Source organism: Lepisosteus platostomus, chromosome 6 (assembly GCF_059453375.1).
Source record: "Lepisosteus platostomus isolate fLepPlt1 chromosome 6, fLepPlt1.hap1, whole genome shotgun sequence".
Taxonomy (NCBI): Eukaryota; Metazoa; Chordata; class Actinopteri; order Semionotiformes; family Lepisosteidae; genus Lepisosteus; species Lepisosteus platostomus.
Genome location: NC_142616.1, coordinates 41251771 through 41279729, shown reverse-complemented (window position 1 = coordinate 41279729; position 27959 = coordinate 41251771). Strand labels below are relative to the sequence as shown.

The 27959-nt window shown below is 35.9% G+C and overlaps 1 protein-coding gene across 2 annotated transcripts in view; it reads right to left on the bottom strand.

Annotated features, from left to right (window-relative positions):
- LOC148661720 (attractin-like protein 1) overlaps window positions 1-27959 on the bottom strand; it is a 429208-nt gene that overhangs the window by 150366 nt on the left and 250883 nt on the right. For both annotated transcript variants that reach the window (XM_088635864.1, XM_088635865.1), the window contains exon 26: window positions 4685-4763. In XM_088635864.1, the coding sequence (XP_088491990.1) occupies window positions 4685-4763 (79 nt within the window). The remainder of the gene's footprint in view (window positions 1-4684; window positions 4764-27959) is intronic.

Genomic DNA, 27959 nt, shown 5'->3' with positions numbered 1-27959 from the left:
AAAGGAATGGTTCACAAATAAACGTATCCAGGTGTTTGAATGGCCAAGTCAAAGTCCAGACCTGAATCCAATCGAGAATCTGTGGAAAGAGCTGAAAACTGCTGTTCACAAACGCTCTCCATCCAACCTCACTGAGCTCGAGCTGTTTTGCAAGGAAGAATGGGCAAGAATTTCAGTCTCTCGATGTGCAAAACTGATAGAGACATACCCCAAGCGACTTGCAGCTGTAATCGCAGCAAAAGGTGGCTCTACAAAGTATTAACGCAAGGGGGCCAAATAATTTTGCACGCCCCACTTTTCATTTTTTTATTAGTTAAAAAAGTTTCAAAAATCCAATAGATTTCGTTCCACTTCACAATTGTGTCCCACTTGTTGGTGATTCTTCACATAAAATAAAAAATTTATATCTTTATGTTTGAAGCCTGAAATGTGGCAAAAGGTTGAAAAGTTCAAGGGGGCCGAATACTTTCGCAAGGCACTGTAAATGTCTCTATCCCCCAATCTACTATCATTGCCACAGTTTACAGACCACCCAAACCCAGGGAAGCCTTCTTAGGTGAGTTTGCTGATCTACTCTCGTTTTTATGCCTTAAGTTTAAAAGGATCCTTATTCTAGGTCACTTTAATATACACATTGACTCAAGCTGATCAACACATTTGTGTTCTCTCGAATTGACTACTGTAATGCTCTGCTCACTGGGGTATCTAAATCTAATTTGAACAAACTGTAGTATGTCCAAAATTCAGCACCCAGTCCTTGCACTGGCTTCCTGTCAAATTCCGTGTGGACTCAAAAATTCTCATGCTCACCTATAAGGCTTGGCATTCATGGCTTGGCACCTCAGTACCTGTCTGAACTACTATCACCCTACTCCCCACCTCACAACCTTCGCTCTTCTAATTCTGGTCTCCTAACTGTCCCCCAAGCCCGTCTACACTGTATGAGTGACAGGGCCTTCTCCTGTTATGCCCCCAAGCTCTGGAACTCTCTGCCCAAGGATATCAGAGGGTCACCTTCTCTAAACTCCTTCAAATCCAGACTCAAAACCTTCTTCTTTAGAAGAGCCTTTACTTAACTGGTTCCATGCTTCACCCCTCTGCTTTTCCTAGTACCACCATGGTCTCCTCTCTATATTGCAATTGTGTTTTATCTTGTGTATTCTTCTTATTTATTGTTGTTCCACTCTGTAAAGCGCTTTGAGAAGCCACCTTTAAAGGTGCTATATAACAAAGTTTATTATTATTATTTTACTGTGCACCACAATAACTTTTCACAAATTATAATTGGTGTGAGGTCAGACGCACACATAAGAGCCATGAGTATAACCTCATACTCCAAGGCAATGTAAGGGGAAAAAGTCTTTCAAGACAAAGCTAAATTTAACAACTCTCAAGTTGTCAAAAACAAATATTTTTCCAGTCTTTTGGGGTGCAACCCTATTAAACAAATCAAAGGAAAACTTCATAAAGTCTTCTTGCACATCATTATTAGAATATCAAAGTAGCTCTGATTGTTTGATCTCATAACCAACATTAATGTTGGTGAATGCATTAGCATAAACTGAGTTCTAAATATACTTCACCATTCAGATTCAGATTCATAATTAACAGTTAAAAAAAACTTCCACCTTCCACATATTTTATTTGTTCATTATTTCCCAAGGACTCTAAAGTGACTGCCCTATTTCTGTGCTGAGTAGTAAACATTTTTATGATACAGCATTTGGCCAAATAATATGATGGTGTTATTTAAATATTTAATATAAAAAGTACCTTCCAGTACAATAAAATACAATATTCACAAATGTACTGAAATCAAATTGAATTTCCTGTCATTCCATTACATCCAAAAAAGCTTCAAGGGGATTAAATCAACATCTACATTAGACTCCCGTGTTCTCCTGTAATGTACTGCACTTAATTTCACTAGAGAGCTGGATTAGTCCAGTTGACTGTCCTTATCTATGTATATCAAATGTCATTTTAATCAGTCAAGCACCTTAAAAAAAACTTCATTTTCTGACTAAAGCAGTATAGCGACAAACTATTTTACCAATCTACCTGCTCTTAACAAATCTAAGGGACCTGATAACACTGGACATCAAGTTTCAGATCTGTACTTTCACTGGTGTGAAAAAGGGCGATTGCTGAAATATTATTAAATGCCCGAATAATCAAAGAGGACAGTTACACCCACCATGTGACCAATATCTGCAATCTATCAGTTGTATTTCCACAGTCATGACCCCTAGCAGGGCAGGAAAGCTACAGGAAGGTCTCAAAAGCCAATTTTCACATTGAGGACTGGAATACAGTAAAATAGTCACCCACTGAGTCAAAGTTTTCAAGGAGAACTGAAAACCCCTGAGGCCAGTCGAGGCTGCTTGAGGCTGGAAGATCCCAAGGTTGAGCACGCTCCACGAGATTCAGAATAAGCAAGAAGGCTCTATGAAGGTCTCAAACAGCTGTTCTCAAGTTGAAGAGGATAACGAGGTGGAAAATTCAAGACAATCAAGACTGAGGTTGTTTAGGGCATAGGGTGTCATTGGCACCATTGTCAATGACCGCATTCCACCCTTGAAAGGTAATCAAGCCTTTTAATATATAGTTTATTGATAATACAGGATATATATATATACACAGTAGGATTGAATTCCTTTAAACATGATACCAGTGTGATGGGATGGCAAGTGCTGATCTGAACTACATTACCCAGTAAGCTGTTGGGGGATATCCTGCTGCCCTCAGTCACCTGACCAGACGGGAGAAGACAATTGGTCATGTGACAATTTAAAAACCCAGAAACCTGAGGTTTCTTCCTGATTCCACATCTGCCATCTGGTGACGAAGAGCAAATCCACTCGTAATAATGGGGGTTAAGGGGGATGGAGCTGAGAGCACAACTGATAGATGAAGCCCACAAACATGAGAGTCTTTTGGGAGAGTGTTGGAGAAAGACAGACTTTTAGGGAGTTTCAAAGAGAAGTTTTGGAGAGAAACATTTTTTTGAGGTTTTGAAAGTTTCAGAGAGAGACAGCGGTCCTGAAGAGAGACTTGTTTTGGGGCCAGTAATCATTTTAGCTGTCCAGCTCTGTAGTGAGGAACAGAAATTGTATACCTAGAGCTCAAAGATGACCTATCCTTAATGACCCCAAGATTGAGCACAGTTTGATAGTGCACTGTGTGCCACATATACTGTAGGTTATTTTCATTCCTCAAATTGTAAATACAGAGCTCTGGTTTTGTACCTTATGGCTGTGTTTGTGTGCATTTTACCTAGACCTGCCTATTAAAGGATCACTGCCGCGCACATTGCCCCTAGTTTTATTACACTAGCTATAAAGTATTTTTTATCCCGGAGCTCAAGATTTGCTAAAAATAGTAGATTGTTTTTTATATTTGGTAGAAGAAAATGTAGCTCACATCATTTAACCTCAAAGAACTGCAATGAGGTATAACAGACCAGAAGCAAAAGTATAAAAATTATTACTGAAGACAAGCTCTTTATCACTTCTAATGATTATGAAAACACAACAAGGACTTTTAATAGTGCAGCTGAAAGAGGCTTTGATTAATTAAAGAAACAGAAATCATTAGCAGGATAAAAATCCTCATGTAATGCTTAAATATTAAGATATTAAAAGGCTTAAAGCAAAGACTTAATAATCACATATGTGATAAAGGATAATTCTTAATAGTTAGAGTCTAGCACTTCCCAGATACTTAATGTGAGAAAAAGATTTAATCTTTAAATTCCAAACTGAATGTTACTGTAGCAATAAATAGTAATAGCACAGAGTAATATCAATTTAAAGAAATACTAACTTTAAACCTTTAAAGTAAACATAAACTGGATCCACCACAAATTTGCATTTAACATTTTATGAAGACTTTTTAAATTTGATTAAGATGGGAAGCTGGTCAACCTAAAATGGCAAATTCCTCCAAACACTACCATTTAATCTATCAAGATTGAATGCTCAGTTTGAATAATCAGCAAATAAAAAAAAAATATTTCAAGAAAAGGACGTGTTAATCCATGTTGCCATTTTTAGTAAAAAAACATAACTATGTCACTAATATGTCCAGGGTGAAATTTTAAGAAGCAAATTATCAGTCAAATCGAGACTGCCAATACAAATTAAATGCATTTGAGAATTAAGATGCACTTGGGATTCTAGGGTTCACCAGTATCATACTGTGAGACCCAAAAGACCCAACTAAACTAAAAGTTTCAAAGCCCTGAAAATTCATAATTTTAAACGAAAACTGAAGAAAGCAATATTTAATCTCATATGAAACAAAGGAGAAAAAATAAACACTATAAATATGTTTAAAATAATGGTGTAAGTCATCACCAAAGTCTACCTAGAAGATTATCCAAAAGGCATGATGTTTTTTCTCAAAAAGATTTGAGGTAAGTATCAGTACAATAAAATCAAGATGCAAACCTAACTCAATCTAACTTAGAACAATTCCACTTCTTCAACAGAGAGAGAATGGGTGTTTTTAGTAGGATGCTTGAAATCACTGCACTTTTGCACTGGAAAGTTACAAACTTCTTATGCAGATAGCCCTGACCATCAACATTCACGTACATCCCAGAAGAAAAACTTAAGGCAAGAAAAGGAGACTTCACCACTGTAAGACTTAGAGACACGCAAATTTGAACACTGTGACCTACCTCTCTTCGCCTTGAGGCCCAGCATGTCTGTTTGATCTTCCAGACCACTGCAGCCACCAGCAGCAGGGACAAGAAACAGCTACAAAAATAATAAAAAGAAAAGCACTTTACATTACTGCAAAAGAGGAATTCATCATGAGAAAGCTCAGTCACTGCCTGCTGCTTCTGAGTGATTTTCAGCAATAAGAAAATAAATATAACTGCAGTAAAAAGAAGAGTTTGGTTTTTCTTTCCTTGTATTTCTAAAGCTATGATAAGCTTTATAAATAATCTTGATTTCATATAGACATTCTGACATGTTTTCCATCTCCTACTTAATTCAAAAATTAAGAATGTAAAAAAAAAGAACTGATTAATTACAGACCAATAAATGTGAGTTACACTACATGTATGGTTAGGGAAACACTAATCAGACTAAAATACATTTGAACTAAAATGTAAATCTCTTTTATGGAAGTAGGATTACAATAGACAGTCATCACAGATTTAAAAAAGGTAGGTCTTGCTTAACATCTTAAAGTCTCATTGCTTAAAATTTCCAAAGTTCTTTGAACCAGCAACAACAGTAATTGACAAACAGATCATGTCATACACTGTACTATATTTCAATGTTCATTAAAGATTAATTTTCAAATTACAAGGGGTATGCATTCAGGGAAATTTGTTTATTTTAACAGAGAACTGGGTAATTAATAGAAAATATTAAAACAATATAAAGCATCATAGTGCTTTATACTAGGACAACTGATTTATCACAATTTATATTCTGATTTAGATTCTTGTATAGACAGTGGAGTAGAAAAGTGTGTATAACATACAAAAATACAGAATATTAGAAAAACTAATTTAATAAGCTTAAGTAATATGCAAGACTATACAACTAACTTATACATGAAGTGTAGAACAGACCAACTGCAAAATCAAACATACAGTAAGAGATCGGAAATGTCAAGCTTGTGAAAGTTACTTTTGATAAAGATTTTTTATGATGAGAAATGTCCCTCTTCTAGACAATGTTGGGAAGCAATAAAAATGAAAAAAATGTGAGGACATACATTACAGTTCAAAGCACATTCTTTAAAAGAAAGGAGAAAAAATTGTTTCAAGGATCCTAAAATTGTACAGACAGCCTAGTGGACGTCTTCAGAATCAACAGTCAAACAGAGAACACAAGTGGAAAAGCTTTTAAAACCAAGAGCAGGAAACACTCTTCTATGCCATTGGTGGCACAGTTGGGGTATAGAATAAGCTTTGCAGCAGAGTTACTGAAAATGATTGTCAGGCTTTGCTGAAGTAGCCTCATGTTATGAAAAGGCCTGGATGGCGTGAATAACTTCCTCTTCCTTTAGTTTTCTAAACGCTTCTCCCATTTCAGGGTCTTGGTGTTCTTACAACAGCAAGGAGACTGTACATCTACAAAGACCTGGAGCCTATCCCGGCAGGCAAGGGCAAGCTGACACAAAAACGGACATGCACAAACACACACCCGAGACTAATTTTTCCCAGAAGTCAATTAACCTACCAGTACGTTTTTGGACTGTGGGAGGAAACTGTAGCACATGGAGGAAACCAACGGAAATATGGGAACATACAAATCCCACAAAGACAGCGCCCCAGGTTCAGAATTAAACCCGGGTCCCAGTGCAAGAGGGCAACAATGCTAGCCACTTTGCCACCGTGCCAGCTGGCCTCCTCTCGTTTGTAATTATTCTGACAGTTCTTACTGTATTTAAAGGTTCCTACAAAGTAAACACTATTAGACTAGAATAAAAATAATGACAATGTTAAATAAAGTAACAACAGTAATAAGGCCAGACAAGAAAAGCCAAGGTACAGAGTTATGCATTCATTTAAAATGCAGACATTTTAACAGAGTCAAAGTCCTTTTGACCTTCAGGAGGTCATTCTACTGTCTAGGCGCTAGACAGGAAAAGGTTCCATCACCAAAGGAACACCAATTAGTTTTTGGTACTGATAAGAGGCTAAGGAGTGTATAAAGAAAGTAGATCAAAAATGTAATTAAGTGCCAACCCATGCAGAACCTTAAAAGGCAGAAGTAAGATGATGAAGCAATACATGAATTATAATACTGATTAATAATTGTCTCATAGCACAGAATAAGGGGCCTGAAAAAAAGGAGAAAAGGAAGAATTATTTTTAGCATTTTTAATCATCTTTAGGATGATTAATGAAGGTCACTGATTAATTACCAGTTTTAACAGGAACATAGGGCATGAAATAGGAGCTTTTATTGATGTACATCAATTACCGCCAGAAAGAAAAACTCACTCCGTGCATGAGGTACGGAAATAAATTTAAGACTGAAACATGATTATATTTTTCTTCTACCACTTAGCAAAGGCAAACAACTATGGGTAAGTGGTGAACCCTGATTCCAAAACCATAAAAGTAGACAGTTAAGGAAATTAGACTAAAACAGTTAATTACCATACTTAACAAACGTGGGAATACTACACTTTATTAAAATTCCTAGAGAAAAGCAAACAAATGCTGCCTCAAATGGTACTCCAAAGTAAAACATACACAAAGCCGCTACAACAGCAAGGATAGAGCTACAAGTCTCCAATTCAGGTTACTTTCATTCATACTGATGTTAAAATGTTTTAGTAATCCAGTGCACTTCAATCAGAATGTACCAGAAAAGTCCACTACCATAATTTCTATAATTGTTTCCCACCTGCATTAAGAAACTACTCTTGATTCACCTTAAGAAATTACTTGGATCAGTACGCTGTCAGCAACTACACAAGCAAGATGGGCTGACTGTCCCTCATTTGTTACATCTCCCGTTCCCTTCTTTATACAGAGTTGTACACACAGCATCTGTCAATTTTATCCTTAGGACAAATTTTATTAATATGAGGGCTCTTGCATTAGGTATTTACAGTGAGTACATGCTACAAAGGAGTTTTATTTGGCTTGAGACTTCCCTAAATTCCTCAAAATTTCTTTATGTTACTTAACAACTTCTTTCTGCTACAATATTGCCTGCCCATAGAACATCCAGCTCCCTCCCTTCCCCATTACCCTGGACACCAAGTGTCTCAAACTACAACATTTGCCTTCAAGTCAATGAAGACTAATTAACGGTGATGCATTCAGTCTATGAGGGACATTAAAATATTTGTAAAATGTCCACACACATTTCATACTTTATCCTCTGACACTGAACATGCCACATACTGTACAGTACATCTGCCCACCTTGCCCTCACTGTAAGTCTTCACATTATTTATCAAGTACGGCAGGGTGTGTGTGAAAATGTCAGGTATTCTAATATAATGTTAATTTATTTTTGTTCCTTTATCAGAAGCCATCCAGCCTGAGGCACTGCAACGCTGAATGCATTCAACATACGAAGAGGTACTGTACAAGGGGTGGCCTGGGGTGAGTCTGGGCACATCAAACTATATAACCATTGAGCACTTCATATGTATTGTGAGTGAGAAAACAAAAGCCTCTCCATCTAAGATTTTTCAAGCCAGTTAAACCCTGTGGCTGCTTTAGTTCTATTTAGGAAGCGGGGAAGGAAAGTTCCAGTGACTTTTGTCTTTACAAACAGCCCTTTGTGCATGTGCTACAGTAAATACCCCAGTGACACTGAATATACAGGAAGTGACACTGTAATTTTGTTAATTGTTGTGACATTTTAAATTTGCCCTCAACTAAGCCTTCAAGATAGATATGATCTAAACAATTCTGCAAGAAACTAAAGCAGGCTAAGTAAACTTTTTGCAACAAATCCAAATAACTAAGCAACTTGCTATTAAATATTCAGGAAATAAATTTACTGAGTACTGTGTACTCCAAGACACATCATCTTAGAAAGCTGAAGATTAATCTTTTCATGCTTTTCTATATCTATTGACATAATACATAGAGAAAATATTACTAGATTATAATAATTGCTTACACTTATATAGCGCTTTTTCTGGACACTCCACTCAAAGCGCTTTATAGGTAATGGGGACTCCCCTCCACCACCACCAATGTGCAGCATCTACCTCACATCAGTTATTAATGGGGAGGAGAGCAGAGTAATGAAGCCAATTCATAGATGGGGATTATTAGGAGGCCATGATTAGTAAGGGATAATGGGAAATTTGGCCAGGATGCCGGGGTTATACCCCTACTCTTTTTGAGAAGCGCCCTGGGACTTTTAATGACCACAGTTAGGACCTCAGTTTTACATCTCATCCAAAGGGCGGCGCCTTTTTACAGTACAGTGTCCCCGTCACTATACTGGGGCATTAGGACTCACATGGAACGCAGGATGAGCGCCCCCTGCTGGCCCCACTAACACCTCTTCCAGCAGCAACCTAAGCTTCAGTGGGTTGCCAGTTGTGAGTTTGCAGAGTGATATGGCTGCTGGATGATTCTGAACACAAAAATAAAATTGTTAACTGGAAATCAGACCTGACCAAATGAAAATTATTGCCATATTATAATGATTAGTTTCTAGGAGTGCAAACAGCACAATGGGTTTACCCCTCTCCTTGTTTGGGAGAGAGGTCACATCAATTTATGTGTTTTAATAAAAATATTTGACATCATTCAACACCAGGAAGACATGCCAAAATACGAGTATATCTTAAATTTTTGTGGCCTTTAAGATTAATCAATAAACAGGACTATTATTTTCACTTTAGGCAGAGAGACAAATTTGTCAGTTATGAGCCAAATACAAATAATGGACCCTGAAGTGACTATGTTCTAAACATAAAAGCGACTAGTAATCACAAAGGATTTTGTTACTAGATTTTTTTTTGCATTTCATACTAGTCCTGATCGAAGGCCATGAAACCGATTAGCTGTGGCAAGTATTGTACCTGAAAAATGTTTGACCAAATAACTCCAAGCACTCATTCTATTCTCAAATTCAAAAACAGCTAGTATTGTATCAAAATGCTATCAGCATGCATCATTTCCGGCACAATATAACTCAAAACTGTGGTCCTACATAAAGAAATGGCAACAACCGACATTTGATAAAAGCACAGCATCAACTTCAGATTCAATCTAAACAAGACAGAAACCATCCTGAGGGAAATGCAATTAAAATATGGAGCCCTGATGCTACTGTATAAACCAAGATGGCTGTCTGACCACCACTGGTCATCTGCACCACTGTATTCTAAAGATTTAAACTCATGGCTGAACACTGTACCTAACGAACTTTAAAACTGGCAGGTAAACTTGAGTACTTGCTAATTGATATGTGACAAGAACATAGCAGCTGCATCTACCCAGATGGCATCCTGAGTTGCTTTTTGGAACCAGTAAAGATACTGATTTGAGACTTGGCAAATATTGGCATCATCCACACCTGCTTTGACTCGATTTACACTCGACATCAAGTTACTATGATAAATTATGATATCAAATTGCAGCTCTGAAATATTGGAAGGCAGCCACAAAATTAACTACTTATGTTCAAAATCAGTTTAGCCTGCTAATAAAACAAATGTTGTATTTGTCTTCCTGGGGTAAATAAATTATTATAATGCAAAATAATATCCCTGCATAAATCAATATGTGTCCTTCAGATATGACTATTTACACACATAAAGCAAAACCATTTCTAACAGGTGCACCAAACCTTTGATTCTTCTTCAACAACTCTGCCTAATATCAGTGTAGTTAAAGTCACTGTACTGCAGTTACTCCACCACAATACTGTTATTAGTTTTTGTTAAGGCCCATTAGACAAACATGTGATGCGCATTATAAATCTGATCAATTTGGAGGCCAAAAGCAATTGAATCAAGCCACAAATAATTCTTACACAAGCTTTCTTTGCTGCTAAGACTCACTTAACATCAACTTTACTGCTTCACCTTTTTAAATACAGTACACTCTTTAATAACATCCAACTTATACTTACAGTTCATTTTGTCATAGGCTTCTAACAGGCTGTTGCTAAAATCCTTCTTTACACATGAAAAAAATACTTTGACCAAACCTAAGCCTTACCAAAAGCATTAACACAATTCAACGGAAAACAATGGATGGCTCTATTAGAATTATCTCTTTTTTAATTATTCATGAATAGAACATCATGGTGACTGAAGTCATGTAACTTCTATGTTGTTTTCCCCCCAGAAATGTTTAATGCTGGTGACTTCACAACACCTGCCTTCCCAGATTCTTTTCCTTCTCTGATTTGGCATCACTTGGCATAATGCCTAAAATCCACTATACCAGATGAGAACTCAAAACACAGCACAGCACTAATTGTGCTAAATTTCACTATATTCAAAGACCTGATCCTCATTTTGCTACCTCTATTGGATGAAGGGGAAGTGTATTACGGAAATGCATATTCAAACAGTTAAAAATATTTTCAAAAAATCTTTCTTTATTTTTCCAAAGGCTTTCAAGTATCTCAAGTAACCAACCAGCTAGGGAAGGTGCAGGTCTCTCAGGAAAGTTGCAGACGAGACAAAGTGCATTATCAAATTTTAAAGTAGGACACACATTTCAGTGTACTCAATTTGAAAAACCCAATGCACTCTTGCAGCTGTGCTAAAAATAATATAATCCCACGTTTACAAAAATGATGCATGAACTTAGAATTTAATCAAATGAAGGAGAACTTTATGTAGGTTTGATTGGAAGTTTATGTTGGACTGAAGCCCAAAGTTGAACTCTGTCAGGATACTGAGATTAACATCCCTAGTCTTTCAAACAATGCCAAGTAGTCAGGACCTACAGGAAGTTTAGTGTCTCCTCCTACATACAGCTAACTGACAAAGTCAAGTTATTTTTAAAAGAGTAAGGGGTCAGTTTTCCAACATCATTGATGTTTTGAAAAATATTTTGTTTCTGAACTAATTATTTTTTTCCATAAATCACTCCTTAATTCACTTTTGTGAATGCTTTTAAGATTCACGTTCATGCACAAGTAAGAAATATACAGTATAATATACAGTATCAGTCATTTTTTTTAAATAAAAGAGGTAGTGAAATACATGTTTTATATACTGTACCAAGTTAATTCAAATGTTCTTCAGTGTATAACAGTTCACAGTGAATAACCTTTGCTACTCTTGTCTACAGGCTTTGCTATAGTTACATATGTATTAATCTGGCTGCTACAATTATGACTTAATTACTGTATGTCATCTGTTGTTGACTAAAATTAGAGATTTCAGCAATATCAACACATCTGTTACACAACTTTTTAAGTCACATTCAACTCTAAACACTGCTGTCCTTACTATTCCTTTTTATTCATTTGTAAAATTAAAAATATTTGGTTATTTCAGAAACAAAGTCCTCTTTAGCCAGTATCGTTATTGTCCTGAAGATGCATTCTGATGCCATTTCTAACTTGACCAATGTCTTCACTAACTAAAACTCTTTTCTTCAACTTCTCAGCAACTGTCATGGTTTCTTTTCTTTTTCAGTGACAGTATCCATTCAGATCAAAGTATGCATTTGCTAAAAACATTACTTCTATCTCAAGGCGCGTTAAAAAAACTACAGCATGGCAAATTATGAGGAATGTTAAAGAACTATTTCTAGAGAAGGACTTCCTCATCTATTTTTGCTCATGTGCTGCACTTTTATCAGTTTCACAAGCATCTTATCCTACTGAACATAGGCAAAGTCTTGTTTATTAAATACTGTAGGTTTAAATTAACATTTAAAACTGTGGGATTGGACAGCATTTTCAAATCTTTCTTTACCTACCTTATATATGATTAATCAAAGATGATGCTTCCATAAGTAAAAACACAAAGGTCTACTTTTTATTTCACTGACATGTTAGTACACTTTTTTCCAACATAACCCCCTGTGCAGAAAAAAAAACACAAAACATTCTCATCTAGCTAAGAGGTTTTGTATTCCAGCAGGAAAGAATGATTTACTGTAGGTTCATGCTGAAACCATAACATTAAGGACTTCACTGCATTGCTGCCATCAAAGCACTTTAACTTTCAGATGTTCCAAACAGTTGTGCACATCTCTCTGTTCCATCTGATTGTCTACATTCTTCTGTATACTTCATTAGTTTGCACTCCTTCTGATCAGAACACAGAAAAATACTGTCTGTTGTTCCTCAACTGTGCAGTCTGCTGGAGGTGCCATTAGGCAGTAACCCTTGTGTGGGAGCTCTTAATTTCTTTAAGATTTAAAATGCCCAGAAGGCATAGATAGCAATCTTACTTTGTACATAAAGACATTTACACAAAGCAATAAATAGTCAGCTAATGTGTCTTGTATAATGCATTTGCCAACCTTGTATACTATTTTCTCAGACTGCTGGTCTGAGTGACCTATTGACAAAAGGTAAAGAACTTACATACAAAACTTCTGAATTCACTCATGAACCAAGGACTTGTCACCTACAGGTTCCTAGGTCAAGACCCACTTACAGAATGGGCCTACTGTACGTTACTGTGAGCAAGTTCATTTATCTTCTTGTGTTCAGTCCTTTGGATAAGATATGAAATCAAAAGCTCTGCTTCAAGTGACTCTATATTGGTATTCAGTGACCATTCGTTTTCTCATCATTGTAAGTTGCTCACTATAAAAGCAAGTACTTAACTACATTCTTTTATCACATACTCATATACATTGCATACATGACAAATTGGGTATTTTTGAATGCTTTAAATTATATGAAAAAACAGGTAAGAAGTTATCGTCCTGAGTGCAATGACATACAGTATGAGCTGTGAGCATCTGCCTGCAGACATACTCTCTTATTAGTTCAATAATACAGTTTCAACCCTTATAAATCTTATTTAAACTTTCAATGCTGTTTGTGAGAAAAATAAAATCAAGCCCCCTGTGGCTGCAAACAGCATCACTGAGCATCAATTTATTATTATTTTTTACAGCACAGTAGAAGTACCATTTTTATCACTCCAGCAAGATTTAACAATATAAAAATCCCTGGGCACTGTAATGGATTCTCAAATACTAAGACACTAAAGGAAATCGATATATGACTGAAATCTGCACCACATTACGCCGCTATTATAGGGTAGTTGCAGAAGCCTGCAATTGTATACATTTTTTTAGTCTAAATGGACGGATACTGCTTGCTATTCATGATCTCCACTCCACAGCTGTTTTCGTTAAATACAGTACAAGTTGTAGCTGAAGATCCTACCAAGAATGTTAATAGATGTAATTCAAATTTACATGTCACACTTCCTACAGTATATTAAGCAATTTATATAGAGCCTTAATGAAATAAAGTATGTACTTGTTTATTACTTTATCACTGCACACAAATAATGAACAAGGTAAAAGATGCTAGCACACAGATCATCTGACAAATTATGTCTGAATTCCTGAGACATGCACACACTTGAGGTAAACATAAAAAGTCAACCTTCCCTGACAACCGTGTCCATGATCAAACTTATATTTGACTTGATACAACGCAGCACAAGCATATTTGAAAAGGGCTGACTGGCTATATGAAGCCTTCCAATCCACTCTAACTAAAAACAACAGCGTTTGAGGATTATCAGAAGATTATTGATCAAAGGAATACAAAGCATAACAATTCTGAATATGCAGAAAGAAGGCCTTATTTACTGTACATCTTTTCCCACCAAATCAAGGCTACGAATCCTGAAATTTATGGCTAAGTCAGGGCTTTTGCGTCAGCATGTGAGCTGAGAAAATTAAGGAGAAAAAGAGGAGCTTGTGAAGAGATTTATCTTTATTCATCTGAAGGCCATGTCACCAAGATAAATTCAATAAATTAAAAAAACATTAATGTAAGACTTTAATAAACAATACACTCATACCTATACCAAAGATAATAAGCCAAAACACACTGAGGTTCCCATCATAAGTATCTTCTAAAAGGTCACCTTAATAAACCACTGTATAAGCTTATCTGCTTATCTGGTACCAACATTACACCAACCACCTCTGTCAAAGTGCCACTAGAACTCAAAACCTAAAATACATAAATTTACAAAAACATAGACAGTTTAAAGATGGACTCAAAGCATTTTCTGAACCATTTACAGCAAAAAAATCAATTCAATCTTCCTGTTTTTTTTAGCTGTGTTAAATGGTATAACCTTAATATGAAAAGTAGGAAAAGCCATAGTAGAAAAGTACATTTTAAAATACAAGACCTCTGGGAATTATATGGTGGGGGATGTCAATCCCAAAATAGCAAAAAATAAAAATATTAGTTCAGTTGTCTTGAATTTAGTTTGAACTGTAAACATTGCCTTTTTTTACATTTAAAAAGTCCTACAGTATAACATTAAAAAATATCCATGCATTTCCCCTCTGTGGCTATTTCATTTAAATTAGAAGTGGGCACTTTGGAAGTACCATATTTAAATGATACAAAACAGTGACTACATACAGTAAGTACAACTTGGCAGGCAGCATTTAGTTAGTGGATGAAGAATTCTATGGAGAGAATTCCATGGAGCATGTGGACATTGTGCTCGAGCTGAGAGTTGCATGTGTTAATGCGGTTAAATGGTGCACTCAATCCAAAATGTGAATAAAGAGGTTTATAGATGGAAGAGCTCTTTTTAATGATGTGTTAGGGTTTGGGGAATTGAGAGCATTTGTGACAGATTTGTGTTAGGGTCTCTGCTGTAAATCTATCCATTAGCATATGCTCTGTTGAGATCAACCCTGAAGACTTGCACTGTATGAAACGTTGTGCATTTTGCATATATACTAGACCTTGCCCTAGTATATATACAACAGATTGACATCTAGCGTACATTCAGTCACTTGGAGATAAACTGTGGAACTGGATGCATGGCTTTAATACACGATCATCAATGACAAAAAAGGACCAACCAGTTCAATCACATTGTCTCATCATGCAGCCATATTTCTGACCTACCACATTTAATAGGCATTTTTGTAATGTATATTAATGACTGTGAATAAAAGAGTTAGTTCCATGTTTATAATCTCAGAATTATTATAGGTATGATATATAAAAGGTGAAATCCTGCATTCTTTTGTTTTTTGACAGCATTTTAACTTTCAAATGTTTAATTTTATAAGCCTGTCAAATAAAAACAAGAAGCAATGGGATGTTTTTGCACACTACAATCTCCAAAAGCACAAATAAAATGTGTTAAAAAATACTAAGGAGTACAATACATACAATAGAGATACTTACAGATCTAAGTCACTTTAAAGGTTTCTGATACAATAACCAATATCTTCTGTTTTTTTTAATTTTGAAAAAAATAAAGCACAGTCCTGCTTTCTAGCAGAGACATTATTTAAGGCTTTACAATTTGACAAAATTACTTGAAATTCATTTGAAATAATGTTTATTGTTAATGTATTAATACTAATAAGAATTAGATATGTCCTCCACAGGGCACTGACAGAACTCCACAGCCACTCAAGACAGGGTATGATCTTTTGAATCAAAAATCCAGGTAACAAAACTCAACCAAGCAGTTAAAGAACAAAAAGTCTCACATAAATCACATGTAAGATGATGGAAATGTTATGAAGCTAACTAGAATTCAATTATTTTTATGGTACAAAAATTAAGGACATAGTCAAGAGAAGAGGTATGTCTTTCATTACTATCTTATTAGAGTTCTTTGAAGGAGTAACAGCAGTTAGTAATGAGTAAAATCACTGTTTTAATTTGTACATACTGTATATACTGTATAGTCTAGATTCTTTTACAACACAGTAAATTAGCCAAGCATACAGATGACACCAAAACAGACATTCTTGCAGACAAGAGCACAATATTACATGCAGGTAGCAGCGCAGCTTATAAATATAACATAGGAAACACCAAGCTTATGAAAAAGTATTAAGTACTTATGTTGAAACTATATCTATTGTATAAAAACAACATTGGGAAGCAATAAAAAAGTACAATGTCACAATGTATGAAAGTTGAATGTGTGTTTAAATGAGTGTTTAAATCAATGTTTACTACGTTAACATTTCACAATTACTGTAGCTAGTAAAATATTATATGCCTTCTTTCATTTCTCATGACTTCTTGCAGTTTTCAAATTCATGTCTAGAAGTTGCCCACTTTCCAAGTAAGATTAATTTTAAACTCAAGATGTTATCAGCTAAATTATTAACTGGCTTAAAGACACAAAGTTTGATAAAACTTCCTACCTCTTGCCACACTTTTTATATTGCAGACAAGCTGCCTCCAATTTTTTGTTTTCTTCTTTGATAAAAAGTTCATTATACAAAAATGATGGCAATTAACAGATGAAGTACACCATCAAGACACCTATTTAATCCTAAAATTGCCTTCTATATTTAATAATTTATACAAGTCAAAACAGGTTTTAAAGAAAACGCAAAGATCTAGTTAAAAATCAACATTCATTTAAAAAGCTCCTTCAGCATTCTTATTAATTAGCTGTCAGGGAGAATATGGACAGGATATTTGTTTCAGTGTCGGCCAAAGACAGAATTTCATTACAGAGCAGTAGAAGACCAGCAGATGATTTTGTCCGTGTCAGCTGAAGGAAAGTTGCCAGCTTTTTTTCCCTTCATTTATGTATGTCACTTCTAGAAGTTTGATTATTTGAAAACAAATAACCTTTCTTTTGTAGATAATGCAATTTTGAGTGGCACGCCAGGCACCAGGGAAGCACACATCCAGGGGAATATTTTCTTGAAGGTACCAGAATAAAACAAGTAATTAGTTTTTTTTTCCAACATAAAAAACTAAATGAAATGGAATTTCACCAGGAAACCTACAGTACCAATCAACTATGAAACATATTTATTTTTCCAACTAAACAGCTTGAGCCCCAGAAAATCTTTTCAAAAACAGCACAAGTTGCAGAGAGAATACCACAGGAAGTCAGATCAGAGGATGTGGCTTTGCCTTGGGGTATACAAATAAATTGTTAATACCTCAGTACAGACCTTTTCTTGTGATCGCAGGGGATATATTTTTTTGTGGGGTGTCAACATAAATACTTAATCCTTTTACATAAGCAGGTTCTTCAAGCGTAGCGTTTCCCATCTTAAAATTGCATATATTTCTGCTTCTGCTACAAGTACTGTACCTGCATGTACTGTGGCAATCTCCTCTTGCCTACATTTAATGTCATTTACCTTGTACTTGACCAGTCTTTTCTTAGTCTGGTTTTACAACTTTGGTATGATTGGCAAACGTGGCTAATTTATTAGCTCATCTTTCACATTAAACTTTGAAAAGCAGAACAAAATTTAACTGAAGTGGCTGATGTGACTAGTAATGCAATCTAAAGAATACTTATTTACACTCTTTTTCAGTCATTGCCAGTAAAAAAATAAAAAAACACATTACCTCTTTAGAAAGAAGAAAAAAAATAATTTTGAAAATGAATGCAAGTTAGGGAAATTCATCCCTATAAGATAACACTGAATTTACACACATGAAGTCATACAAACATATGCAAAATCAAGAAACAGAAGTAAGGTCACTGGTGCAAAAACATTTTGGATGATAAACTACTGAACACGATTATGTCTCCCTTTTCTCCATTACAATAACACCCAGCCACGGGGATACAATTTCATCATGGCATAAAATATAGAAAAGTAGTCATGATAACATCATTGCAACATCATCAAAACAGAAAAAAAACCACAAACAAGTTAATATAAACTGAAATACCAAGAGTGCACTACTAGTCAAAAAAGTGAGGAACTGTAAGTTTCCGAAAACAACCCCTGTAAGGTTGTCTCTCAGTCAGAAGGGAAAATCTCTCTCTCATCCTAGCGTTAGTCCCACATCAGCAGGGTCCGCTTGTAACACCTCTTCCAGCAGCAACCTTAGTTTTTCCCAGTAGGTCTCCCATCCAGGTACTGACCAGGCTCACACCTGTTTAGCTTCAGTGGGCTGCCAATTGTAAGTTGCAGGGTGACATGGCTGCTGGCATTCTCAGTCAGAAGGGAAAATAAATCCATAAAATCTACAGTAGGGGCTTTGAAAACACTTGATCTGCTTCCTTTTAGGTAGCACAGAGCCAACTGATCTGTGACTTCATCACAAAATGGTAGCAATGAAAGCTTAGGCTCTTCTCCGGTGGTTCTGTCCCAAATTCTTTAGGTGCACGACGTCTTTACGTGCAAGTTTAAGTATTGCTACAGATCGAATAACTTCACCCAGTAAACAACTGAGTATATTCTATCATTCATTAAATGTTATTTGTGAACATTTGATGAATGACCGAATACACTCAGTTGTCATTTGATTCTTTTTCAAGATGATAAACTGAAGAGAAATCTCAAAAGCCGTCTTTTCCAAACTCACATCAAGCAGAGTTGCCTCACAAACGCTTCCCTCTCAGATCTCAATTTAATCTGGTGTATATTAAATAGTAAGGAGGACCTTAGAGCATGCTTTTAATTCCAGTTTCTGTCACAGGACCTTGGATTGTAATTGAATAAATAAATCAGTCTTTAAAAAGTAAATAAGAGTTTATGTATTTTATTTATTAAATAAACAAGAGTCTTTCTGATTTACAAGGTGATTAGGTTTTGAACTGGATTAACAAAGTTCAACAGGATGTAACTTCTTTTTTCAGAACAAATTCAGAACAAAGTATAAGGAAGGAAAAAAACTGGTCAAGATCAGCTTTATTTATAGACTATTATCAGATTGACAAATTGTGTTTGCCATCACAAAAAGAAAAAAAAATGATTTTCTATTATGACATACAGTACCAGGCAGGTTGAACTTGGTGTTAATCCAGCTGCAGGAAAACAATAACTGCAAATAATGTACACATATAGAGTGGTTGCTTCACTTCCCAAAGCGTAACACTGACCTGAGGACACAAGTGGAAAAATCACCAAGATGACCATATTTAGTGCCAGACATTGTTGCCTAGGTTCCTTTAAGAAATGACTAGACAAGATCTTTGTATCAAGAGGCTGCTAGCATCGAAAACAAGCAGAAGATACCAAATGGACTGTCTTCTTATATTCTTCTATGTTCTTTCATAACAAAACAAAAGCTGACAGACATGTGAGCTTCTCTATACCTTACCACAGGTAAAATGTAAAGAGATATGCTGTACATGGAAATGAGAAATCTTGTAACATCAGTGATCAAGAAATTAAATTTGGACTACCATCAAATATACTTTTATTCACTTGAATAAATGACATCAATTGATGAAGTAAAAAAAAACAACCCGATGAACAATCATCTTTACACAATAAGGAAGCAAATACTGATGACCCCAGGCAGTGGGGTATTGTGTTCCAATTCTGTTTACTTAGCTATTGATTGAACCTCCCAAAGAGTGAATTCATTCACTGTCGGGGGATAGCATGACTCTAAATCATATATCACTATATTAAAAAAACACCAATACACCTTCTCGGACTCTTATGGCTGAACCATAGAAGGCTGGCAGCTAGCTCTGCGATCGATGTACATTCCAATACACAAAGCCTTTCAGAAAACATCCAATTCGGGGACCGTAAAACTGCTAAGACTGAGATTAGTTTTGGTTTCTTTGATGTGAGCTAGATGTTAACACACAATCTCAAGGTGAAAAGGGAAGCAGAAATATGAAGATGCTAAGCTTTTTTTCTTCTAAAAAATGTTAAGACACTCTTTGTTTGAACCTAGCCAAATCATTTAATGAAAACTGTTACAGCAGTAATTTTAAAATAGTTAACTACTTTAAAATCAGTTCACTGGTTAAAATATTTGCTCACTTGATTCCTTTTGCCCTCAGCAGAACAAATCAGCAGATTCTTGTTAATCAGCTAAGAAGGACATAGATTAATTATTAGAATAAAGTGAACGTCAATGTCAGTAATTAGAATGAGAGCTAGACACCCAAAGAAGACTTTTAAACATCTTTTATGTTCACAGTTTTACCAGTAAATATACCACACAGTACTTAATATTTTGCACTACATATAAAAAAATTACTATAACACTTCATATGGAAGTGATAAAATGTTTTCAACATAAATCTTTTACGCATTTTTTTCAAGTCCTGTTTTCTTTTATTATTCTCCCCATACAGTTTGAGAATTTAAAAACAGATAATCATACATAGATTATATATGAAATGAAAGTATTAGTGGCTATTGCCAATAACTGCAACAAGTTCTTTGCAGAGGGTGAAATAATATTACCTATTAGCGCATTCAGGTAATTTCAATGATACCATATTACTATGTATGCATTACTAGTACACAGCTATAACACATGAATGCACAATGGTACAGTACTCCGTAAACAACTATCAATTACCACTCATCATCATTGCTGTCTTGATCTTCCTAGTCTTACCTACTACCCTCTAAACTGCTGCTTATCCTTTAGAATTTCTCAGAAAATGACCATCTTAAGGAACAGGCTTTGCTGTGCTGCACAAATGATATATCACACCTCATTACACTGCAATGTGCTTCAGTCACCTGTGATTTCACTGGAACCTCTATTAAGCCATGCTTAACCTAAAGACCAAGTTGTTATTGTAGTACGTGAAAAAAAATCAAAACTAGTGCCTCTTTGTAGCATTTGCTCACTTTCTACTGATTCTAGGACAAGAAGGCCTTGTGGGGGATTCTGACATTTTTGTCACAGCTGTAGTTTTATTTTTGCATGTGTCACTGCAGGGTGTAAACTACCCCAAACTGGATAATTAAAAGAATACTGTAGAAAACTAAAGAGCAGCAAATCAGCCTGGCACCAGTGGCCTTTATAAGTCAAATGTTGGGATCTCTTGTTGCGATATTTGTAGATTTACATTAGAGTCTGATACAGAATTACATAACCAGTTAAACTGTTTGAAGATTGTCTACAAACACGACTGTCTTTTTTACAAGGCTGCTGTTATTGTCTCTGTACTCTTCTCTAGTGTTCAGAACTGGAAACATGAAATTCTTTCTGTTTTCATTAAAGTAGATCAATTTTTTCCATAGTGGAAACAATATAAGCAACATATAAAACTGTCACTCAAATAGAGAAACTTGATTTTAGGGTATTGGTACAGTACAAAAAAATCATCTCAAGTTATGATTTGATTTTGCAAACCAACTTTCAAGACATCTTATTAGAATATTCTAGATAGATTGTTACTTCCAATATACAAGCAAACCCCAACTATGCTCATCTTGTACTTCACAAAATCCGGCATGTGTGATTTATAATAAACTGGACACAAAATCTTATATTAGGAAGCAATCATCACTGCATATGATTATAAAACATTACTATAAAAGGTCACTGTAAAGCACTGTTTTGCAAGAATGTTTAAACACATTAAAATGACCATACTGGTCTACAGTACTTATCTCGAAAAACTATATGACTTGTACAACATAGCATTATTAACATGGCAAATTCCTTGGATTATTGGTAGGAGAGACCTCCAAGTAAACCCAGTCTACTGGTGTAATATGTTGATGGACCAGTTGGTGACACACTTCTCTCTGGACCAGAATATCCAAAGTCAACACCCCAACATAGAGAATGGGGACACTATCTGTGGATGTATGCTGTGGGTGTGCTGTCCTTACAATGAGATGTTGAGGTGAGGTCCAGACTACTAGGTCATTAAAAGTCCAAAGACATTTTTCATAAGACTAGGGTTGTTTATCCCAGTTTTCTGGTTGTACTCTAATCTGGGCTCACGCGATTTGACTAGTGAAGCCACTCATGCAGAATGGGTGTCACCCATGTGGATGATACACTCCAATGGTGGATGCATTGCATTTCCTTCCATATGGAAAAGTCCACAGGGATGAAAATTGCTACAGAAATACAATATTATTGCTTTTATTCTTATTATTGTAATATTGCCAATTTAGTCAAATTTAATTTAAAACTATTCTGCATGTTGCTCTTTATAAGCATGTTAATTAATCAGCAATACAACAATGTAGTTTGCCCTAAAATACTTCTAAAGTAAAATCAAGCAAGATGAATTATCTTCTTACATATTCAATATGAAATGTTTCGGCATTATGTTATCTGTTTATCATGGCTTTATTCCCTTTTAGGTTTTTAATTGAACTTATTAAACAAAAGTTTCAATATTTAAAAATATCTCCTAAGCAGGATTTTGAGAGCTACTGAAACAACCTTTTTTTTCTAAGTCAGTAGATATTTATTTTTAATTATATTAAACCATCTTCAGCTAAATTCCATAAAATCTTTAAGGCAAATGAATTCCAGTGATAGATGTGATAACTATATTTAATGTACTTTGATGCTGATGTTTTCTTTCTACCTTTTCTCAGATTTCAAAAAGTAATCTTTATTTACTGCTACTGAGAAAAACCTGATTTTGTGATCAAGGGGTTCTGATGCAGTCAGTGGTGCTTACTGTCAATTATTTCACTCGGTCCCTGTGAAGGTTGAATTAACCAGTTGTAACTGTGTAAAACAAGCTTTCTCTTGTCACTGAAGGCCACAGAGACTTAAAACTACTCACTACACCACTGATAAACATCACTTAGTTAATCCAAGTTTCAAAGATTTCAGGTACATTGCATTGCAAGAAATTGCAATGCTGACAAGTGAAACATTTTTCATTATAAAGATCTTATGTTTCAGTGGAAATGTGTCTGTGTGAAACTGTTGAAATGACCTATTGTCATACTAATGAAGGGCTGACTACACATGGATGGATTCCAGAAATTGGATGGCACACACATTCCTGCTTAAAATAAAAATTACAGATGGATTGTTAAAATCATTTACAAGGAAATGGAATTTGTACTTGCTCATATTAAATACTGTGTAATTTCAGGTTGATTGCTGCTATGACATTTTTATTAACATCTTGTTTTAGAGCCCCTTTAATTAAAATCCCCGTAGAACACACAAGCTCCCTTCTGCGGGAGCGATAATTGGTTTTAATATTTTTAATAACTGTGGAATGCAGAGTGCAAAATGCCAACCCTGCAAACAATTCTCCATGGCAGGGAACAAAAAAAAATTATTACAATTCTGAAGGGGGAGGGGAGGGCAACTTTCCCCCCACTTTTTCCTCTGTAAACAGAGGAAACAGGTTGCTAATTCCTTTGATGTCACTCATGTCGGTCTGTTGCCTAACCATATTGCATCTTGTGGAAACAGAGGCATTTTCGACCGGCCAAAAGCCACACAGGTCTTGCAATGGTTGCCTGTCGTTTGGTATAAATGATAATGACATCACTGCCTGAGGCAAAGACCAGCTCTTATTTCCAAATATTCCTCGCTCAGCGCAGACTCTCACACAACTGATATAGAAGCCATGACACAAAAGGTGATCCTGCCTCATCTGAAAACCACTCACATGCATGCAAAAGCAATCCCCTTGACAGATGATAGATCTGAGGTTGCGTCTGAAGCATTTTGCCCTGTTGTAGCTGGATCAATGCAAAAAAAAGTGAGGATAGAAACAATAAGTTTGGCAGGACACTGGGGAATACTTCCATATGCTCTGCAATGAGATAGGTTTATTGCCATCTGTATACCAGATGGCACCTTGGTTCAAGCATCTAATTTTAATGAAACAACCAACTTAATAGCAAATTCTCTTCAAGCTGCCTGGCAGGTGCTGCAATGATAACACCAGCCAAAGAAGAATGTGCACCTAAGACCACCAGAAATTTCCTCTGAACAACGACATAAAAAGAATTAATAGAATCAAAGAAAAAACGACTCCTTTTCACACTTCCACTAAGACAAATTAAATAAGAGCTTCTCTCACCCCTGGTATCCACCAGCAGGTCATTGAGCAACTGAATTGAGAAGCACCAGTGCATCCAGGCCTCAGCTTTTCATGGCCATCTCAACAGAGGAGGCCCCTGGACCACTTAAGACTCAATATGCAGAATGTATAAACTGCAATAAGAATGTTTTGGCTGACGTGGTAAATAAAATATTATCATACAGTAACATCCGCCAGTACTGAACACTAAGGGACCCTGTGTTTATCCAGCAAGAGTACCATACACTAGACCCAACTTGCCTCCAGAACACAATGTTACTCGACAATAGTAACAAGAACTCATCAATACGCCTGTTGGTATATAGGCATTTTGGTACCAGGTGCACTTATAAGCAACCTTACCATGGGAATCTTTACATGAATAAAAACCTCTTTAATATACTGTACACATTTGTTAAAAATGTAACTTGGGTGACATAAATGGATGTGTATTTTAAACAAACGATGACTAGCTACGAAGCCTAATAAAAAGGTGAAGAAAAAAACTACCTACTTCTGCCTGCTTAACAACCTTCCACTATGATCATCAACAGGACTGCCACTAAGGTTGACTGAATGTGGATGAAGTTATTACTGTATAAAGTACATTAGAGTTGGGTAATGTATAGTCTATAATGGAATTTAAATAGATCCTAGGATTAACCCCTGAACTCTGCTTGGACTGGTGAACCTCTGCAGTTGCGATAAATGAATAGCAACTTAAATCATAATTGACAGATTTTCCACATTAGTAATTGAGAGGGAGAATCCACCCAAAACTAAGATTATAAGGACATCACATGACCTTACATTACATGGCAAAAAGCACAGAAAGCAAGAAACACTATGAATTGAATATGTAAACTATACATAATGGGGAGGAATGAGCAAAGGTAGTACAGCAACACTACAAAGAACATGAGTGGATCTCTTCTACTGGCTGCTGCCACCTTCACAAAGGATTAGAACACTTGTCAAGAGCAAAGCAGGAGATGCCCTGGGAGGTCCAGCAGGCACACAGGAGGGAATGTGATCTAAATATAAACACACAGTGAGCAAAAGCAGCCCAAAACAATGCAGCACGAACACAAGGGCAAGAAACATGACAAAAACAAGCACGGAAATGAAATGGAGAAGGACAAGCTGACTCAATATATCAATGAGGAACATAACACCATTATAAAAGGGTAAAGAGATGGCCTGCCAGAAACTGCCCTTCCCTGTCACCTGTGCAATCACTCAATAAAATAACTGGATAAGTCAAGGCATTTCTAACTATTTCCCACCCAGTGGAGACCAATCGTGACTTGAGTAAAAAAAAAAAAGAAGAAAAAATGATCTTGATGCTTTTAATGAAATTGTCTGACCCCATTTTAATGCATACTGTAATATCCATCTCCATAATCTTTTCTATACATGACTCAAAGAAGGTCTTAAAGATTTTGTTTTCCATTTATATTTCCCAAGATACATTGTTAACAAGTGAGCACCATATATTAAAGAGGTTTTTACTCATGTAATGATTCCCTCAATATTCACTTTAACATAATCACACATTTTTATCAAATACCAGTAAGGTTTCACTCTATTTGTTGCACCTAAACAGTATAGTTTTACATTATCATTAGCCTTTAAATCCACACACTGCTCCTTCAGTAAATTTCAGACTGGTAAATATGTGCTGTATTAATGTTTTACAGGTTCAAATGTGAGGCCACGGCCAAAACTTCACCAAGTGTTAATATCCCTACAGTGCCTAGTTTCTCCAAGATGTGAGCACCAGTGTTCTAGTACACACAAGACTGAAAAGGCTGGTTCACGGTGATGTTTACTATCGAATTACTGTAGCGTGTTACAGTATAATGCTTTAGAGTAATTGTGATTACTATTACTATGGTTTTGCATCCATTCTGGTCATGCCAAACGTCCATTCTGCCTTAGATACTGAAGTGCCAACCCTTTTCTTTTGGGGGTTAATAGGAAGGCACAGGGCAGAGATGATGTTTAATGGCCTCTCTCTTTTAATGCCACCCAAATAAACTACAGAAAGCAAGTCTAGAACTTCCAAGTGCACACGCCCACCAAACATAACAAACAACAGTTATTGCTGCGGTCTGTTACAATCCTATAGATCATACCATGGATTTGAACAGACAAGAGAGGGCTGTTAGGATGAGTGAAACCCCCTACAACAGCTGATCACATCCACATTCTGCAAGGTTCTGTTCTTGGCCCAGTTCTTTGGTCACTGGGTCATCATTGTAATGCTGATGGCATCCAAATTCATGCTCACATTAATTAATAAAGATGTTAACAGACACAAGTGTTCACATAAGATATATTCATATTCACATAAGATGACTGACTTTTATCCAAAGTGACTTTAATTTGTACAAATATATACAGCTTTATATTTTATTAGAGCAAGTTGGAGGAAGTACATAGGGTCTCAACATCTGCAAAATTTAATATTTGCAATGCGTAATTCGGTCTGGTCAATGGAATTATATGAAAGAAACCAAGTCAAACACTGTGAAATGCAGCTTTTAAATTATTTTACCACTGAAGGGAAATCTTAGTAGCTGAGCATAAAAAGAATAGGAGCATACTGCAACGTGTGTGAAGGCCATAAACGATATTAATTTTGGAACATAAACATACAGTACTGTATATGGCTGGTCTTGGTACTTTAAAGTAAAAAATACACACCAGTATTCCATTTCTCCCTAAACATTGTAAGCCTCAGAATGACCAGAATCGGTCTTGAGATATTTTTAACTTGATTTACAGTATTTGAGAGGTATGTCTTAACACCGATTCTACAGTACGTAAATACTGCTCACGTATATGTTTCTAGGTTTATATTATGCATTTCATACGGTCAAATTACTTTTGAGCAACTAATAAGAAGCGCGAAAAGGTATGCCCAGGGCGTTTTAGTTTCGTTTTGTGCTGGGACTCTGCTTTAACAATGTCGCCGTGGATTGATTAGAGATATCAAGTACATACAAGTCATTTTTTAAATGTTGTAGTTAGTCTTGTAAAAATGTTACGAGTACATCATCTATCAACAATTACACAGGTTCTGTTTCCATATTGCAGATTTTGGTTACGTAATATTATTTTCTAAATTTCACGTTGTGAATATATGATTTGGGCAAACAGAGCCGCAAAGAAGTACATTATGGGTTGTTGTTTTTTTTGTTGCAGTTTTATCTAGAACAAGCGATGCTTAAACCTTTGTCTGATTCTTGTGAAACTATCCACACGACAGTTACAGTACCTAGGAGTTGACTTCAGTGATGTCACTGATGGGATGTTTCTAAAAATCCATCCTCTGTAAAACGTCTTCTCTAGTTGTCCTGGATATGTATTCGCTAATGAAGCTGTGTGTTCTGAGCCTGGATCTCTACATTTCTGTATGAACCAGCTTAGAGGGCTAAAGACAGCTTGTGTTTAAATTGAGTGTAAGGTAATGTATGCTTCTAAAGTCATGGTCAGCATTTATTATTGTACTGTGCTGTAAACTTGTTCTGTGCCTAGTCACATTATTTTATAGCGTTTTTATAGCGTTATCAAAT